At 40.8% G+C, this 20,570-nt stretch overlaps 2 protein-coding genes across 4 annotated transcripts in view; one reads left to right on the forward strand and one right to left on the reverse strand.

Annotated features, from left to right (window-relative positions):
- Positions 1-20,570, reverse strand: part of LOC135837960 (roundabout homolog 2-like) — a 638,803-nt gene that overhangs the window by 517,671 nt on the left and 100,562 nt on the right. The gene's annotated exons all lie outside the window — the stretch shown is intronic.
- On the forward strand, positions 1,053-11,438 carry LOC135837962 (uncharacterized). 3 transcript variants are annotated; one of them, XM_065353408.1, is made up of 3 exons: positions 1,053-1,100; positions 1,203-1,277; positions 8,562-11,438. In XM_065353408.1, the coding sequence occupies exon 3, from the start codon at positions 8,609-8,611 to the stop codon at positions 10,445-10,447; it is 1,839 nt and encodes a 612-aa protein (XP_065209480.1). In that variant the 5' UTR covers positions 1,053-1,100; positions 1,203-1,277; positions 8,562-8,608; the 3' UTR covers positions 10,448-11,438. The 3 variants fall into 3 exon arrangements, with proteins under 3 accessions (XP_065209480.1, XP_065209481.1, XP_065209482.1); XM_065353409.1 differs by lacking the exons at positions 1,053-1,100; positions 1,203-1,277 and adding an exon at positions 8,284-8,410; XM_065353410.1 differs by lacking the exons at positions 1,053-1,100; positions 1,203-1,277 and adding an exon at positions 8,357-8,469.

Consider the following 20,570-nt stretch of genomic DNA (forward strand, 5'->3'; position numbering starts at 1 on the left):
ATTTTGTAAGTAGGGCCACTTTTTTTCGAGTAGAAGGGCTAGAAATGTTCCTTAAGACTCCCACTTTAACCTGCCATGGGTGACATGGCAGATTTATATGGGAGTAGTACCATCTTGTAGCTCTCATCACGGGGAACAAGGGGCACTACCTACAAGCCCCTCTATCTATTCATGGGAAGAAGCTACGGACGTCTAAAGTCTAGAAAATGAGCAAAACCAAAATATGAAAATTTGTCCTTGTGTAGAACATTTTTTTAGATGAATATATTGCAATTTTTGGGATTAGTATACCTTCATTTTTGGACGATCCATGCAATTTTGAAGTTTTGAAACAGATCAATTTGAGTAAATTTGAAAATTTTCAGAAATTGATCAGTTTCAAAACACTTCAAAATTGCATGGATCCTTCAAAAATGAAGGTAGGCTAATCCCAAAAATTGCAATATTCATCTAAAAAAATGTTCTACAAGTTCCCTAGGTCAAATTTTTCATTTTGGCAAATTTTCATTTTTTGGTTTTGCTCATTTTCTAGACTTTAGACGCCCCGGCCCGTAGTTTCTTCCCATGAATAGATAAAGGGGCTTGTAGGCAGCGCGCTGTGTTCGCCTCGAACAGTCGACCTCGACAAGAGCTACAAAATGGTACTGCTCCCGTATAAATCCCCCATGTCACCCATGGCTAGCCATGGCAGGTAATGTCAACATACAGGGTGGCCAGAAATATCGGGTACCCTTAAGAAAGTTTTTCATTAAAAATATTGGTTGGCAACGTGAAATAGATGCATATGATTGGTGGAATGTTATCTCTCCAGTCCAACTCCAACAACCAATCATGTGTTATCATTATTATCATACACTGTGACCAACCGAAGTATTTAGTTAGAAAACTTTTTTAGGGGTACCCGATATTTCTGGCCACCCTGTATGTGATATGTAATGTGCGTAACTACGCTATCGCTAGTTCTATAGATAGATATAAGCTCCCTTCTCCTCCTCTTCCCAACGTAATTTCACTTTTCACTTTTCAGCGTAATAATAATTATTCTCATTCTCAAAGCGAAGCTTCAACGTGGCTGTGGTGTGGTTAAGGAACTAAGTGTGGTATGTGGTAGATTTTTTATTTGTCAGATTTGTGATGTGAACATTGAACAGTGAATTATGCATTTCTTCAACACTAATAATTGTGGAATGTTTTAACTGTAGTTTACTGGCACTCGAGGATAGCAGCTGCTCGATAGATTGTGTCCTTTTCCGATGTCTTATCAGTCGAATTCACCGGTACGTATTATAATGTAGTTAATGCTGCATCATGTTATTATGGTTGAAGGATGAATAAAAGCAATGTACATTTTTAACATTTATTCCATTGAATTTCGCGTAATAATAACGGAGAATGTTTTCATAACGACAGAAAAACGGGTAAAAATTCAAAAAGTGACAAATTCGTTGAGGAAAATAACAACAAACGTCTAAACAAACGATAGCCGCGTATATCCGAAAACGTAAATAAACAGAGGCGTAAATACGCCGTAATTACGCGATCGAAAACGCGACGCAACTTTTACATTTTTATTTGATGCAAAATACTCGTTTACATCCCGCCGCCGTCGGCGCTGGTACCATCCGGCGTCGAAACTTCATCTACGTCGATGAGCGGTATCAGATTATGGACAGGGCGCTTCAAAACAGTGCCGTTACGGCAAATGACGTCGACTGAGCGCACTGTACCTTGGCGATCTGGATACGTACGGACGATTCGGCCTAATGGCCACTGCAAAGGTGCGGTCTCCTCTTTGCTGAGGATTACAATATCGTTAATCTCGAACTGACGAGTTGAAGCAGTCCATTTGACCCGTTTCTGCAGGGAGGTTAGGACTTCTGGCTTCCAACGTCGCCAAATAGCGTTGCGCAGTTGGGTTACAAGGTCCCAGCGTGTTCGGTAGTGGGTGACGTCGCTGTTGGATGTGTCATCTGAGACAGCTACGAGCGGACGTCCAATTAAAAAGTGCCCAGGTGTCAGGGCATCAAAACTGGAGGCTGGATCGCGCAGCGGTACAATCGGGCGCGAATTCATAATCGATTCGATGTGGCACAGAAGTGTACCAAATTCGTCGGTGGTGAGCGCTGTGTCACCGATCGTTTTGTACAGGTGATTCTTCATAATGCGTACGGCAGCTTCCCATAATCCACCCATGTGTGGCGCAGCAGGGGGGTTGAAGCGCCATTCGATCGGAGCTGGTGATGAGAATTTTTGTATCTCGGTGGATTTGGCAAGTTCGTTGAACTTGTCATTCAATTCGTTGGCAGCGCCGGTGAAATTGGTGCTGTTATCCGAGTAGATCGTTAAAGGACAGCCACGGCGTGCTGCAAAACGTTTCAATGCGGCGAGGAACGCCGCTGTCGTGAGGTCCAGGACCACCTCGAGGTGAACGGCTCGCGTACTGAAGCATACGAACACGGCGACATATGACTTTAGTCTGGTGGTACTCCGTGAGCGAATCTCTGGTTTGCGATTGAAGGGGCCGGCGTAGTCGACACCAACGATGGAAAATGGCGGTGATGGGCGAACTCTGTCAGCTGGCAAATCGGCCATCGGCGGATTTCGGTGAGCGTTTCGACGAAATCGAGCACATTTGGCGCAGGTACGTATAACCTGCTGAATTTGAGCATTCAGGTTACCAATGAGCCAGTATCTGCGGCGTAGATAAGCGGTGATGAACTGAGGTCCGGCGTGTGCAAATCGGCGATGGCAATCTCGAATCAGCAAATGTGTGAATCGATGGTTTGCCGGAATGATTACGGGATGACGTTGATGGTAAGGTAGGTCCGCACGTTCGATGCGGCCACCGACACGTATAAGTCCCTTCTCGAGAAAGGGAGACAGTGACGTGAATCGACTGCGACTTGGAAGCGGTCGCTTGGCGATCAGCTTGTCGAATTCCTTCGGGTAGGTCTCGTGCTGAGCTTTCAGGGCCAATTCAAGTTCGGCGCGTCGATATTCAGCAGCAGAGAAACTTCCGCTCGGAGACGGCGTTTTTCTGACTCGTGAGAGAAAGAAGTCCTTGATGCGGAGCCAAGCGGTGATGATACTCAGGACCTTACTGAGGTCCGAGTACTGGTTGATGACGTATCTGGCGAAATCTGCATATTGGGGTGGTATTTCGTCCAGTACTGTGTTCAGATGAACATATACTAGCGTTGCCTGGAAAATCTCTTCTCCAAATTCGCGTGAGAGATGATTCGGTGGTATCTTCAACTCGTGAAGGAACTCTGGACCATGGAGCCAGAGATCAAAACGTGATTCGAGTTCGGTAAATGATTTTTGGCGTGTGGCCAGGTCTGCAGGGTTGATTTCACCTGCAACATGTCGCCATTTTTCACCTGGAAATGTGCGGACAATGTTCTTCACTCGATTAGCGACGAATTGGGTCCAATGACCTGGTTCTTTGGCGAGGTACGCCAACACTATTGTCGAATCGGTGTAAGCGTAGCAGCGATCTCGGTTACAACCTAGGGTTGTAATAACTGGTTCGAAAAGTTCGGTCAGGAGTGCAGCAGCGCAGAGCTCCAATTCCGGAATCGTACGTGGTTGGCGTTGGGGCGCGACACGCGTTTTAGATGCGATCAGCCGCACAACTGGTGGCGCATTCTCCTTGAGAATGCGAGCGTAGATACAGGCAGCATATGCTTCCTTACTCGCGTCTGAAAACCCATGCAGCTCAAGATGAACGGATTCTGCGTTTCCTACGTAGCGAGGAAACTGTAAGCTAGCGGATGCGGTGATATCGTTAAGGAAACGATTGAAACGCTGCTGGAAATCGGCAGAGACGTTTTCGTCCCAGTCCAGATTATCTGTCCACAACTCTTGGATGAGAAGCTTGCCGGTGATTGCAAGAGGTGCGAGAAATCCCAACGGATCAAAGATGCTGGATACTTTCGAGAGTGTGATACGTTTCGTTACGGTGTTCTCTGGAACTGTGACGTTGGCCAGAGATGGAAAACTGAAGAAGTCACCGGCTGAGTCCCATTCGACTCCAAGAGTGCGGCCTACTGACGAGCCACAGAGAGGTGCGTGGTCTGCCAGCTCACCGGAGAAGCGCCATTTGCCTAGCTCCATGCCAGCAGTACGTAATAAAGCGACTAACTCGTCGATAAGCTTTTTTACAGCTTCCAACGAGTCGGCACCACTCAGTGTATCGTCGACGTATGTATTTTTACGCAGAACTGCCGCCGCCGCTGGAAATTCTGACTCGCCATCATCAGCAAGTTGAAAAATCGTTCGAATCGCGGAATGCGGCGCGGAGCTCGTTCCATAGGTAATGGTGTTCAGTTGGCAATCGATTACCTCGCCATTTTCGTAGATAACGATGCGCTGAAGATCTCGGTCTTCGTCTGGTACCCACATCTGGCGGTACATTTTGATTATATCGGCGGTGAATGCGTATAAGAACATTCGGAAGCGGAGAAAGATGATGAATAGTGGCGCTTGCAACGTTGGGCCCACTAATAGTGTGTCGTTCAATGAGACGCCATTTGTCGTCTTCATTGAAGCATCGAATACAACTCGAATCTTCCCATTGTGGTAAACAGCGTGATGTGGGATGTAGTAGGTAATCTGGTTTGGTAGTGGAGGTGCGCAGCGCGTCAAATGACCAAGCGCTTCGTATTCACGTAAGAATTCACGGTTTATAGCGAGCTGGCGTGATTCACCAAGAATCTTGTCGGATCGTCGTGGTAGCTTGACGATAAAACGGCCTGAGACTGGATCACGTTTGTGTGTCTCAACGAATATTCGTTCACACTCGAGTTCGTCAACTGACCTGGTGTCCTTGACGCGCGGTGGCTCGTTGAGGCCTAAGAACTCTGTGATTGAGTCCACTTCTGGTTGCGTTAACTTCGCATGAAGGCAGCGCACACTCGGTTCAATCGATGACGTTGAGTATGGACCGGCGAGGAGCCATCCAAGCTGAGACGAGATGAGCGTTGGTCGATTCGGTTGCGTAATCATTGACGGTTGGAGGATTTGGTACAAATGATCAACTCCAATGAGTAGGTCAATGACCTTTGACTCGTGATATTGCGGATCAGCGAGATGGTAGCGTTGGGCAAAGTCCCATTCTGGCGGAGGCGTAAACGATACTGATGGTAACGGATCGGTGATCGAATCTACCACTATTGCGTGTAGATTAACGGAGAATTCACCGTTGCGCGATGTAAGCTTGATAGTGGTGGTTGAGTTGGCTGAAGACCGCGCTCCACCAACGCCACTGATCACTACCGACGATTTATTGAGCTTCAAGTTCAATTTCTGCGCAATATCTTTCGTGAGTAACGTAACGTGCGATGCGCCATCAAGCAAAGCAGTTGCGTTGATATGATGGGTCGCAGAGGCGAGGCGGACACCTGCGGTACTCAATAATACTTCGCGGAGCTGTCGCTGCGTCACTGCGGATAGAAATGTCGCATTTGCGGACACTGACTGAGTCGGTTTCGGAGGCTCGGATGTCTGATTTGTAGTGCTAGGAGTACCGGAAGGTGGTGTAGGTGCCGCCGCCGAAGACGGAGGCGGTTGATGCGCGTTATTGGATTCGAGTGGATGTAACAACGTGTGATGCGCTTTGCCGCACTGCTTGCATTTGATCGAGCGACACACCTTGGCCCAATGACCGCCACGGAAGCAATTAACGCATAGCCTTGCGTCACGAACCCGCTGATAGCGTTCTTGAATCGGTAGTCGTTTGAAGGCGTCACACTGGTAGAGTGGATGAACCTGGCTACAACACGGACAGATTCTCACGACTGAATCACCGCTGCCAACCATAGATTGCGCTGAAGACGGGTTTGACGATGCGGATTGCGTTACTAACGAGGTGGCGGCGCCACGCGTGCGTTGAGGATGTTGTCTAGTATTGGCTGCGGTGTTCTGCTTCGATGCGGTTACGAATACTGAAGAAACGACTCGAATACGGTTTTCTAGGAACTTGATCAGCTCACTGTATGAGTCTACGTCTGGTTCGGCGTTATCGACAGCTTGCTCGTTGTTGAGGGACGTCTCCCAGAGCTCACGACTGCGCGAATCGAGTTTTGTAACGATGAGCTGGACAATAAGTTCGTTAGACAGGGCATCACGTTTGAAGCCCATGTTTTCGACGGCTCGTATACTGATTAACGCAGTATTGGCGAGTTTACGGAGCGATTCAGGATCGTTTTCTTTCACCTCACCAGTGTTGTCATAACGTTATTCATAACGTAACGAAAAAACGTTATAACGGAAAAAACCGGAATTTTTTCCGTTATAATAACGTAACGATAAACGAAAACGAAATTTGTTGCAGAAGAAACCGTAACGAAATTATAACGTTACAAAAAATTTTAATGCTATAACGAAACGGAAAACGAAAAAAATTCCGTTATTTTTTCGTTTTTTTTCCCGTTTTTTTTTCGCTTTTTTCTTCAATTTTTTGGGAAAAATGATTAAAAAATGATTAATCAATAAAAAATTGAAAAAGTTAACTTTTTCAATTTTCAAACTATTTGAAAATTGAAAAATACTGTACTTGAAAATGAAATTGATGTAAAAATTTATGAGCAGAAAAATACACATGTATCAAAAAATCGTGTCTGACAGCCTGACAGGTCCTATACTGGCCCCATTAGTCCTACTGAACTCCTACTTTTTTTTCAATAGGTAAGACTTTTTTTCAAATTTTAAATTTTTCCCCCTTTTAACGGAATTTTGAACAAACTTTGTAGAAAAGGGCTCATTTTTGACTTTTTTAGATTTTGAATCACACATAAACGAGAGCTTTTGCCATCGCTTCGCTCCCGCTATTTAGGTACACTTTAGGTATACTGACCAACCTTGTACTTTTTTCAGTTTTTTTCAGAGAAACCCCCCATTTGCGCATTTTTGTGCTATAACGAAAAACGAAACGAAATAACGAAATAACGGAAAAACAAAATGATGTAATAACGTTAAATGAAAAACATAACGTAACGGAATTATTTGTGCAACGAAATAACGGAAAAATAACGTAACGAAAAATTTCACAAATCTGAAACGAAACGATATAACGTAACGAAAAAAAAATTTCGTTATGACAACACTGCCAGTTCGAAAAGTTTCTGGAGGTGAAGGCGAAGATTCAAGCGCTTGTTCTCGTATCGACGTTTTAGGATTTCGGTTACAACGGCATAACTGCCAACTTCGACGTGGATGTTCTGAACGAGATCAGCTGACTCGCCAGTTAGACAGGACAGCAGATGTTCATGACAGTGCAGGTCGTCTAAACGAGGGCTACGGACGCCACTCTGGAACCGTTGAAAGAAACTGGCCCAATCCTCGGACTTGTTCGAGAATTTTGGCAGATTTAGCTTAGGTAAACGAACTGAATTATCGGCTGCGGTACAGCTACGGTATTCGGAGCCTTTGTTGGTCGGTTCGGGTGTAGCCTGCTCGAGAAGCGTTTCTAACTTTGATACGATTTCGAAATACTTGGATTCGGCAGTTACAGCTGTAACTGCGCAATCCGACTCGGTGTCGTTACCTTCGGTGGTAAGAATATCGTTATTATAAGAAGCAAACAAACCAAATTGTTCTTCCAGGTGTCGGATATGTCGTCGGAGCTCGGGAGCAGATTTACTCGTTTGCGGATTGTCTGCCCAGGTACGGGTGTTGTCGAATACGATAATAACGTTGTCGCGTAGTTTACGGAGCTGCTCGATGGTGCGTCTATTCGCCATGATGTTGGAAAATAGCGTTACTGAAGTGTACCCACGGATTGTGGATATTAGCGATCGGATGCGATATACTGGAGTACCCACGGAGTGGATATTACGAACGGATGCGATTTTCGAATTCCAACGTACGACGAACGTTGAAACGATTACGATTGCGAAGCGAACTGATGATTATCCAACATGGATATTACGGAAGTAGCGAATTACGAATTCGAAACGAATTAAAAAAGCTTACCCAAGATTGGATATTACCGAAGCATTGAAAACGGAACGATTATCTCACTTGAGATATTGCTGAATTTCAATCACGTCCTAGGGTCACCATAATGAAGGATGAATAAAAGCAATGTACATTTTTAACATTTATTCCATTGAATTTCGCGTAATAATAACGGAGAATGTTTTCATAACGACAGAAAAACGGGTAAAAATTCAAAAAGTGACAAATTCGTTGAGGAAAATAACAACAAACGTCTAAACAAACGATAGCCGCGTATATCCGAAAACGTAAATAAACAGAGGCGTAAATACGCCGTAATTACGCGATCGAAAACGCGACGCAACTTTTACATTTTTATTTGATGCAAAATACTCGTTTACAATGGTTCCCTGAAGTGTACGAATTATCGTGTTTCTAATTTACCGTTTGAAAGATCTCAATTTACTTTCCAGTGAGTATACTCCTCAAGTTGGTTTGATTATTATTGAATAATTAAGATTTTTATCGAATGTAGGTTTATGCTTGCTATATGGAAGTATTTTGTGTAAAGCATTAGTTGTGTATTAAATGAAGATATACTTAGGTATGATGTGATGTTTCAGATAATTCGTGTGTCCATATAGTAATCGATAACAATACACGTAGCAAGATGACCGAGTCCGATTCGCCGAAGGAATTGCAATGTTTGGCTGCCAAATCCGCATGCATTCAGCTGGTACACGAATGGGCAGATGACGAAATACCTGTAATCGACGTTTGGCGAAAAGGTAACGGATATCTTACCTGCTCGGATCACGACTGGTTCATGTGGCAGTTATACGAAATGCAAGTAGTACCTCGATTCGCGACCATCATACCGAATAAAATCCGATACCAAATCGACGACAATATCGGGTCGATCTTGGAACAAGTCATGATCTGGATCCAGTATCATCACGAGGTGAATTTCTTCCACGATCAACCATCGACGCCAACGTCTTCGTTGAGCGAATACGTCGTGAAGCTGGTTTGGAATGATCGTTTTAAAATCGACTACGCAGCGACTGCGAAAAATATCTTGACCAATGAGAAGCTGAGTCCGTTGGAGAGGTTCAGATTTGCCAGTACTTACTGCATCGTCGAAGAGATCGAAAAGTTTCGCGACTGGATGGCCGATGCCAATTTGGTGCTACCGGAATGGGATTTTGTACAGGATCCGTTCATGGTGTACTGGAGCAAGTATTTGAGAAACGAGTTAGATACGATATCGGTACCCGGAGTCACCGATAAGTATTCTGTAGACACGTTGATGTTTTATAAAACAGTGAAGGAGTTCGATTTGTGGCCACCGGTCGAACACTTCTTCGATAAAGTGGACCGGAAGATGAAAGCGATCGAATTCGAACATATCGTCGAACGGTATGGTAAAAGATACCTGAAAGAGTTGTTGGCCAAATTGGACGTTAAAGAGTGGATGATTGTTGCGTGTTGTTGCGCGATTTCGAAACTGGTCGAGAAAATCGTTCGGTATGGTACTTTGAACGATGTACGTTACATTTGGCAGCTTTTCCAGAGTTTAATGGAGTCGAAGGATTTCTGCGGTATTCTCGAAACCCTAGTACCGTTATCGATGAGAAACCCGAGCAATTTCGAAAAATGGACCCCTCTGTTGATGGAAATTTGGACCAGCGCCAGTAGCGAATTGAAACAATCGGCCATCGATCTTAAATTATGGCAGAGTATCGGCGAAAAATGCATCCTCCAGATTCCGCTCGAAGATACGAAGGAATTTCGCGAACGTCGCCAGATCAGCGATCCGATGAAATTCATCAAACTAGTGTTGAAAAGCACGGAGGCGAAGAAAAGAACGGAATTCTTCGAGAAGAATTTCTACTGGTTGATTACGTGGGCGCCGTTCGCAGAGGTGGACAAATTGATGCGCGAATTTCTGCAACGATTCGATCGCGACGTTGTCGAGTTGAAAAAACAAATCGCCAATTGTTCGGAAGGCAAACTCGATCGATCGCTTTACATGTTGCTGGGTTTTGGCGATTTCGACGCATTCGACGCCGTGGTATCGTTTTATTTCCCCGCTGTTGAGGGATTCTTGGCAGCAGCAGCAGCAGATGCAGATGACGATGATGACAAACTGCAAGAAAGGTTGACGTGCTATAAATGGTTGTTTTTGGTGCCTATGATGGGTCTAAACGCGTTGAGTATTTGTCTGTATTTCGCTGATTGGCGAACGTTGTACGAGTACGTGAAGAAAACCATTTCGAAAGCGAAGATCGCGCCGGATGCGTTTATGATTACGCTGATCGAGGTCGGCTGGTACCAAAAAATTCGTCACCTGGATGAGAAATTGAATAATGGCGAAATGAATGACTTGAAGGACTGTCTTACCACCATTTTGCCAGCCAACGATTCTAGATTCGAATTCTTGAAAAAACGATTCAAGGTTCACATGTTTAAGAATATATTTGTTACGATACGAAATAAAACAACATAGAGCATTGGTGTGGACTGTACAACGATATATTTACTATTGAACACGAAACGAAAAAAGAATAAGCTTCGACACATCAACGAGATAAAAATCTAGATAACAACTAGTTCGATAATGCAACTCGCACTTACGAACGTAACAAACACCCCCCCGAAATGAGCAAAGCTCATTTGAACCCAAAAAAAATTATTTACAAATTAACATACATAAAAATAATTACAAAAAAGAGTAAAAATTTAAAAATCAATTTACAAATTAAATAAAAAATAAAAAGACATAAACTATCACAGGTAAAATAAATTAATTACTAGGTCTAACATCGATAAATTGTAGAAAAAACAATTAATCGGAACAGGAATTTACGTAAAACGACATAATACCGAGCATAATGAGATAACGAAATTATTCATCATCTCGTACTGGCAATAAAACCAGACGTTGGACCGAAGTCCTTCTAATCGACATATCAGACAACTTTACATCGGCATTTCTTACAGTACCATGACAATCCGGGTAAACTTTAACGACAATGGCCATAGGCCAATTCAACGAAGACTCATTAGGTAATGACAATAAAACGACGTCATCAATTCGAATATTCCTACCTTCTTTACGCCATTTACTTCGATGACGAAGTTGATTAAAATATTCATGACGCCAGCAAATCCAAAACGAATCAACGACTTTTCTCCAAAGTTTATAACGATCACGAAGACTTGACTTATTATCGACATTCAAAGATGGCTCAAGTAAATTACTACCAATCAAGAAATGACCTGGCGTCACTGGCTCAACAAAATCATTTTTTCGAACATAGGCAAGTGGCCTAGAATTGAGAATCGCTTCTATTTTCGATAAAATAGTCATAAGTTCGAAGAGGTTCAAGATTTGACTTCCAATACATTTCACCATGAGCGATTTTCCAGCTTTTATAGCGGACTCCCACAGCCCACCTTGGTGAGGACTGCGTGGGGAAATCAACAACCACTTGATGCGATTCTCGGCAAAAAATCTATTACGAGCACTTACAAAATTAGTAGCGTTATCCGAATAAACTGTGTGTGGTAAACCACGACGAGCAACGAATCTTTCGAAAGTAGCCAAAAAGGCTTCGGTCGTGAGGTCTTCTATCAACTCTACATGAACAGCTCTAGTACAAAAACAAACGAAAAAACAGGCATAAACCTTAACAACTTTTCCTACTCGATGATTGGTGCATTTTATCGAAATAGCACCCGTTAGATCTATACCTACAGTTGAGAATGGTCTCGAAATATTTACTCTTTGAAAAGGTAAATCGCCCATAATCTGTTCAACCATTTTCGCATCATACCTAGTGCACGTTAAACACTTGTGCAAACATTCTTTGATAGTGGCAGCTAAATTGCCAATTACGAAAAATCTACCACGTACAAAATTGTACAAAAACGAAGCAGAAGCGTGGCAATATTTTCGATGCGCAAAATCGATATACAAATACAAAAGCGAAGACTTCGAGGATAAGATAATTGGAAATTTCGCATCGTCTGAAAAACATGCAGCTGTAATTCTACCACCAACACGTAAAATTCCGTACTTATCAAAAAATAATTCAAGAGTTGATAACCTATTTTTTCGATGCAACTTTTTACCTTTTTTCAGACACTCGATCTCAACTTCAAAACGTTCTACTTGAGCGTAACGAATAATTCTAAAATAGGCAATATCTCTCTCTTCGACTGATAACGGTTCAACAAGCTTGACCCATTCTCCTTCCTTAAAATCAACAATACGACATACTGGCTTGGGAATATTACCAGCTAAACGAATTCTCGCTCTGCTTTTCAACACGTTCACGTACCTAAGAACAAAACTTACTATCGAAATACATTTATAGAATGACGAATACGATTTTATCATCGATAAAATTGGTCGATTATCATACCATATAATCAAGGATGTGTTCTCTTTTAACTCAGGTAATTCCCTTTCATTATCAAGTTGAAACTGAACATGCTGAAGGAACTCTTCAGAAATTAACCAACTAGGTCCGATTTTCCAAAGCGAACAATTCAACAACTTTCTCGATGGAATACCTCGAGTACCTAAATCTGCAGGATTTGACAAACTTTCAACATAAAACCAACGATTAATATCTGTTAATTTAGATACGTTTACAACACGGTTAGACACGAATACCTTCAAACGACTAGGATCAATATGCAACCAACCTAACGTTACCATCGAATCACTGAAACAAAAAATCTCATCAACTTTCAAATCATCACTAATTTCTCGAATCAATTTGGCTAATAATTCAGCACTTGCTAACTCTAAACGATGTATATTCGACTTGGAAGCTTTAATCGGAGCGATACGAGACTTTGACATTACAAACGTAGATACAATATTTCCTTCATTATCAATAGAACGAATATATACGACAGCACAATATGCACTTAGCGAAGCATCACAAAATCCAACTAATTGAGTTTGAACAACGAATGAGCTCGAAAAATAGCACCTAGGTATCCGAAATTCTGATAACAAAATTAAATCCTTCAAGTACTCCGAAAATTCGACAAATAATTCATAAGACACTTCCTCATCCCATTTACGACCTTCACGCCAAACTGACTGCATGAGTAATTTGCCACGAATTGTAACGGGAGTAAGAATTCCTAGAATATCGAACACCTTGGAAATCTCCGACAAAATGATACGTTTGGTCGCAATAACTGGAATTTCGCTTGATTTTATTAGTATTCCAAACTCATCCTTATCAGTATACCATACTAACCCTAATAAACTTACAAACTCATCTCCGCCGATTACCTTCGTAGCTAGAGGTTCGATCAAAGACGGATCCAACGAATTAAGGAACTCCTTAGAGTTGCTTTGATACTTAGTCAAACGAAATCCATGCTTAAGTAAAACATCGTGCAATCGATGTTGTATTGCAATGGCCTGTTCAACACTTTTCACCGCAATTGTACCATTATCCATATAAAAGGATTTCAAAATAATATTAGCCACTTCAGGATCAGATGATAAAATCGACATACCAATTTTTTCCAGACATTTCGTCGCTAAATACGAAGCTGGACCAATACCGTTAGTTAAGGTATTTAAAACGAAAACCAATAAAGAACCATTACGATCAAAACGAAAAAAAATCTGTTGATACATTCGATCATCCTTATGTATTAAAATACATCGATACATTCTGTAAATATCAGTAGAAAAAGCTACTAAATTCGACCGAAATTGATTAATATTGGTATTCAGTTTTGGCTGAATAACTGGACCTTCGAGTAAATGATTATTTAGCGATGTTCCAGAGGCATCGCAAAATGAAGCATTGAATACGACTCGATTACTAACACCATTGGTAGTTATTTTTGATACAAGATGATGAGGGATAAAATAACCATCGACATTAGGTTCATTTACTTCGGACATATGACCTAATTTCAAATACTCTTCGAATACATCCTTGTACGAATTGTGCTTACTCTCAGAACGATGAGACTCAGACCTCAAAAACATTTTTCGAACTTTATCATAAGATCCATTCAAACACTTGACACTTTCTTTCAACGGTAAACGAATAACGAATTTTCCAGATTCTTCATCAATTTGATAAGTGTCATTAAAATGTTTCTCAATCAACTCATGATCTAAGACCTTTTCATTCAATTCAGACTCCTGAATTTCTTCAACCGAAAAAAAGCGATCAAGTTGATTAGACAACTCTACATTCGATAGACCACAGAACGACATTTTACTAGCACAAAACGAAGCTTTTCTCGACCCAGAGACAACGAAACCGAACTTTGACTCCCTCAAACATAAACCTTCAACAAAAAAACGCTTTTCTGCCATCACAAACTCGACATACTCGCTTCCGAGTAAAATATCAACAGAATCATGAGGCAGGTTGAAATCTTCACCGAAATTATGAGGAAAATTACTAATGACTTCTTTAATATCCTGTTTATTCACTGAATAAGGAATTCGAGGAATCACCTCGGCATCAATAGCGATACGAAAATCATTAAATCGACTACTTAAAACGCACTTCACAACTTTATTCAATTCGATAGGCTTTTCATTGATACCAATCAACGAAGTAGGCGAGGGATTGTTTATCATTTTCAATTTAGCTCGATCACAAAACTCACGAGTAATCAAAGATACCTCAGATCCTTGATCAAACAAAACCCTAGCATACTCACTAGAATAACCATCACTAACTTTCACAATCGCAGTGCTAAGAAACACAGATTTCGAAGATCCTAAAGCACACAAACTACTCTTAGGTGGCTCATTTGACGTACCTTGAGTATCCGAATTATCTGGCTTTTCGTTCGTTGTTTTTTCACGATGTAATAAATTATGGTGTTTACCATCACACGATTTACAATTTGGTCGCGTACAATTACTCACCGAATGATTCGGCTTGAAACATTTAATGCATAATTTATTACCTTTAATAATATCGAAACGTTCTAATGCAGATTTACCAATAAATACATCACATTGGTCCAAAAAATGGTATTTCGAACACACTACACATTTTGGAAAATTAACTGATGATCCTTTAGGCGAACTGACAGCTAACGACGACTTCGACGACGAATTACTTTTTCCAGCATTTTTTCCAGGCACTGTACTGGTGACAGGAACCGACGACTTATTTTTTGACTCGTTTGAAGAAGCCACATTGGTCTCGTACGAAAAACTTCGATTCAATAGGAACGTTGCGAGCGATTCGAACGAGGGATAAACAGAGTAATCATGATTTGACGTGTCCCAGTCCATTTTGAGTTTTTCTGGGATTTTTCTCGAAACAATAAAGGCGATTAACGGTGACATCGCATCAACATTCAAGTCACATACATTCAAACCACGGATGACTCGTTTGACTTTGTTTACTGACTCACGTATATTATTGCCCTTAATTGGCGGCATATCGATCAAATTAGCAAAGTGCTCAGCAATTATTCTTCGCCTATTATAATAGGTCTTATAAAGGTCTTTAAATGTAGGCTCATATAAATGGCCTTCAGTGCCCATATCTTTTAGGATATCTTTTGCACCTTCTCCCATAGCACGACGAAGTAAATACATCTTTTGAAACGAATCGAAATTCTCGTTCTTATCGACAATGGATGAAAACTCAGCGTACCAATCGGGAAAACTAGCGTACGTACCATCAAACTGGGGTACAGGAACATCTTGTAACTTTACCATAGGATTCGATAACGTTGCGTCTAAAAACGTGCTTGAAAACATTGAACGGCGACTCGAACGTGCAGCAGGATCTAACGATTCCTGTATGGTTTTCAACTTTCCCATCGACGTATTAAATAAACGAAAATACTTCATATAATCATCACATATCTCAGCTTCTTCGGCTACAATGTCATCCGTCAACTGAGCTTGATCAATAAAATCCATAAGTTGCGAATCAATTTTGGATAGCTTTTCCAACATACCTTGAATAGAATCAAGATTTGCAGCGATTGTGTTGACTGCTTCCTTCGATGGCGTATGTTCGATATAATTCGCCACATCATTAAACGAGATAGAGATAGAGCGTACGAGAACACGCTTCTCTCGTCCGAGTGCTTCTTTCTTCACTTTAGCAGCACGAGCCGCTTTTTCGGCCGCGGCCTCGCGAGCTGCCTTTTCAGCAGCAGTTTCGGTCATTCTACACGATAACTACCACGTCACGAAACTTTACGAAAATGACAAGAGACTTTCATAAAACGAATACATTACGAAACATCGAATTTGCGAAAAACAATAGCAATTACGAAAAAATTATTCCATCACAAACGCGAAAACAAGGGAAAACTTTTGCCGGCATGAGAAATCCGGCTCGGATAGGACCATAATGTTACGATACGAAATAAAACAACATAGAGCATTGGTGTGGACTGTACAACGATATATTTACTATTGAACACGAAACGAAAAAAGAATAAGCTTCGACACATCAACGAGATAAAAATCTAGATAACAACTAGTTCGATAATGCAACTCGCACTTACGAACGTAACAATATTCGATACCGATCGCCACGTAGAAAGAGTTTTTAATCGAGCTGACGTGCAGGATTTCTTGCTGTGGATTTACGACGGCGATGAAAAACTAGTCGATATGAATTACAAGCAACCGGGCCTGTTTCCCGATGGGTTCCTGGTGCAGTTTAAATTCTGCATTACCGAAGAGTGCTTCAAAGCTACGGAATCGATGGAAGAGTATTTAAAGTGGTGTTTTGAGACCGAACCAGAAAGGAGGCAGTTTAAACGCGAGATGATTTATAAATATAGCGAGTACAAGATGATCGAAGATTTGCTGACTCGTAGAAGGTATCGTAGAGCTATGTTGCTTTGGTTTTTCGACGAAGATCTCAGCGCTATTGAGAAATTCACGGTCGAATGTTCGCGTAATCCGATCTATGCTGAGATTGCTACTGAAGCTGATCCTAATGCTGCTGCTGAAGCTGATCCTAATGCTGCTGCTGAAGCTAATCCTGATGCTGCTGCTGCTGCTCTTGCTGCTGCTGCTGCTGCTCTTGGTCTGGATGCTAATGCTGATGCTGAGCTCATACAGCAGCTGATGCAACTTGCAAATATTTAACAGCGATGAATAAAGTTGCAAGCGGATGATTCGTGGGATCAAATGATATTTTTTTTTTATGTAATTCGTGTAGAATTGTGCGATGAATGAAGGGTTTAGTTTTTTTTTTTTAAATACCTGTTATGTTTTTGCGAATTTAATAGAATTGGATTTCATTTTCAAATCGATTGATCGAGAATACATTATACTATTTCGAGTGCATCAACTTTATTTAATTTGTAATGTATTTTTGTTTATATTTTGTAGGTAGGACGAGTTCCTTCTTTGTTTGTTTGTTTCTTGAAGATTATTGCTTTCAGTTGAATTACTTAAAAGTTTTCATTTTTTGGGTAATTTTTTGCAGAACAGAAATCAGGGTTCTTATTTTTTTCTATTGAATGAAAATTCCGCTGATATTTTGAATTTCATACAAGCCTAGTGACTTTGGCATCTCAAGTTGATCTAAGTATAAGGGAGTTAGAAACTTGAAAAATATCTAGAATCATCGCTGACTCGATATACGTAGGTACATATAATTTTGAATGAATCATCAGGTTTTTTTCTAGTGGTCGAGTAGTTTGTTTGATTTGTCAAATGTGCTTCACGTTCAATGAGATCATAAGAAAATAGAAGAATTTTCAATATATAAGTACAAGTGTGGGAAAAGTTTCGAACCATCACTGGCCAATAAATTTCAAATTCTATGGTTGATTTTAATGAATTTTTGAATGAAAAAATCCAAATTTTACCAAGTTAACGAAGGAAGCTGAAATCATTCGAAATATTGATCTAGCAAGATCGATATGCGAAAGTCTAGGTATAGGTAATTACTGAATAGGAAAGTATCGACGTATAATTTTGCATAAGGTATCAATTTGAAACATTTTTTGGAATGGTTGAATAGTTCAGTTGACTTATCAAATGAGCTTCGTTTTTTGAGATTTTTAAAATTCGTAAAAAATGAGTATGAAAATTGAAAGAAATGGGTAGGTATGGGGAGGTGCTTATTTACTTTCGTGATATTTTTCTCATCCCCTACTCCGTAAGTAATGTTGTTAGTTTTTATTGGGGGAAAAAAGTAATTATGAAAAGTACGTGTGAGTTTTACTGGTAGGGGGTCTCCTATTATTAAAAAAATTGATAATATTGTAATTGGAAAAAATTTCGAAATCGTGAATTTTTGCTGCAGCAGAATAAATATCGACATTTCGAGAAAATACTTTCCAAGTACCTACCGACTATTTTCGTTCCTTTGTGTGAAGCCCTCAAAGTTGGAGAAAATCTAGAAAAATGGAATAACTTCAATCGAAGTTTGTAAAGCATCCAGCGTTACTTTTTAATTTTTCCAGAATTTTAAATTTGCTCCAGAAGGCGTGAATATGAAATTGGGCAGCTAAAAATCGAGTTGTGTGTTATACTCGACCTGTTTAACGAATTTATCCACATTTGAGCCAATTCTGGAGGGGACACCTCAAGAGTGGGTTTTTGACCAGTTTTTTTTCAAAATAAAAATATTCAGAAATCAAAAATTTCCCGTTTGCGAGAAAATTTTTGGAATTTGCGCGAATCGCAGTATTTTATCATGAACCAACCCCACGAGGACGAATTTCGCCATTTCCAGCCTTTCTGGAGCCTCCCTTCAATTTTTGGATATTTTTATTATGGAAAAGGCAGGTCAAAAAACCACTCTTGAGGTGCCCCCTCCAGAATCGGCTCAAATGTGGATAAACTCGTTAAACAGGTCGAGCATTACTCCCAACTCGATTTTTAGATGTCCAAGTTGAAACCCACGCCTTCTGGAGCAAATTAAAAATTCTGGAGGACTTGAAAAATCGCGCTGGAGCCTCCAAAATGGCTGGAAATGGCGGAACTCGGTCTCGGAGGGTTTGTTGTGTTCGAAATACAGCGATTCGCGCAAATTTCAAAAATTCCCTCTTAAACGGTAATGTTTTGATTTTTTTGGATTTCTTATTATGAAAAAAGCTGGTCAAAAAACCACTCTTGAGGTGTCCCTCCCAAAACCGACTCAAATGTGGATAAACTCGTTAAACAGGTCGAGTATAACACACAACTCGATTTTCAGCTGCCCAACTTCATATTAACGTCTTCTGGAGCAAATTAAAAATTATGGAGGAATTGAAAAATCGCGCTGGAGCCTCCAAAATGGCTGAAAATGGGGAAATTCGGATTTGGAAAATTAATATCAGTTTTAGGATTTATTTTGATCGTTTTTACTGATCATGTAAGTGCGTACTTTTTTGAAAAAAGCATAAATCACCAAAAACAGTCAATTTTGAATTTTCAAACGTTCGCCCAAATATCGAGATAATGATGTTGGGCAGCTGAAAATTTGGTTTTGAGGGTGTTAGACCATGCTCTTTCAAGAAATCGCTGTCCCGTTCCAATCGGATGTACATCTAGACTCATTTCCAGACGGACACCTGAGTGGATAATGCCACAATTCTATTTCCAGTTGCCCAAATTAATTTTCACGCCTTACAAGGAAACCTCTCGAGGAGTCCGCCTCCGATTTGAACAGGACCGCGATTTTTGGAAAGAGCATGTTCTGAAACCTCCAAATCCAAATTTTCAGCTTCCCAAATTCATTTTTCGATTTTTGGCGAATTTTTGAAAATCCAAAATTGACTATTTTGGTGATTTATGCTTTTTTTTGAAAAGTACGTACCTACTTGAACAGTAAAAATGTCAAAATTTTACCGTTTGCGAGGAAATTTTCGAAATTTGCGCGGATCGCTGTATTTTGTCATGAACTAACCTAACGAGGGCGAATTTCGCCATTTCCAGCTATTCTGGAGGCTCCAGCGCGATTTTTCAATTTCTCCAGAATTTTCAATTTGCTCCAGAAGGCGTGAATATGAAGTTGGGCATCTAAAATTCAAGTTGTATGTTGTACTCGACCTGTTTAACGAATTCATCCACATTTGAGCCAATTCTGGAGCGGACACCTCAAGAGTGGTTTTTTGACCAGCTTTTTTCAAAATAAAAATATCCAAAAACCAAAAATTCCTCGTTTGTGAGAAAATTTCTGAAACTTGCGCGAATCGCTGTATTTGGTCATTAATTAACCACACGAGAGCGAATTTCGCCATTTCCAGCATTTCTTGGGCCTCCCTTTAATTTTTGGATATTTTTATTATGAAAAAAGCTGGTCAGAAACCACTCTTTGCACCCCCCCCCGGCCGATCCTCCGGGACAACTTTTTTCTTAAAGGGGACATCCTAAGGAACATTTTAACGCAAACTTGCCCAAAAAAAAGTTGGCCTTACTTACAAAATGGCGGCCATTTTGAATGACAGGTCAGCCGAAATCGCAGATTTTGCGTTTCAACATAGCACTTGCATGAAATTTTTCAAACTTTACAAAGGTAGATCGAAAGATCATGCAAAAATTTATCACCTGTCAAAATTTCAAGTGCTAAAGTGCGTTTTTCGATTTTTGGTGAATTTTTGAAAAACGAATTTAGGCCAAAAATGTGGGGAAAAATAAATATTTTACC

This window comes from Planococcus citri, chromosome 2 (assembly GCF_950023065.1).
Source record: "Planococcus citri chromosome 2, ihPlaCitr1.1, whole genome shotgun sequence".
NCBI classification, from domain to species: domain Eukaryota; kingdom Metazoa; phylum Arthropoda; class Insecta; order Hemiptera; family Pseudococcidae; genus Planococcus; species Planococcus citri.

What these genes read in the sequence shown, in the direction of transcription:
- LOC135837962 (XM_065353408.1), top strand. Translation starts at nt 8,609, where the DNA reads ATGACCGAGTCCGATTCGCCGAAGGAATTGCAATGTTTGGCTGCCAAA.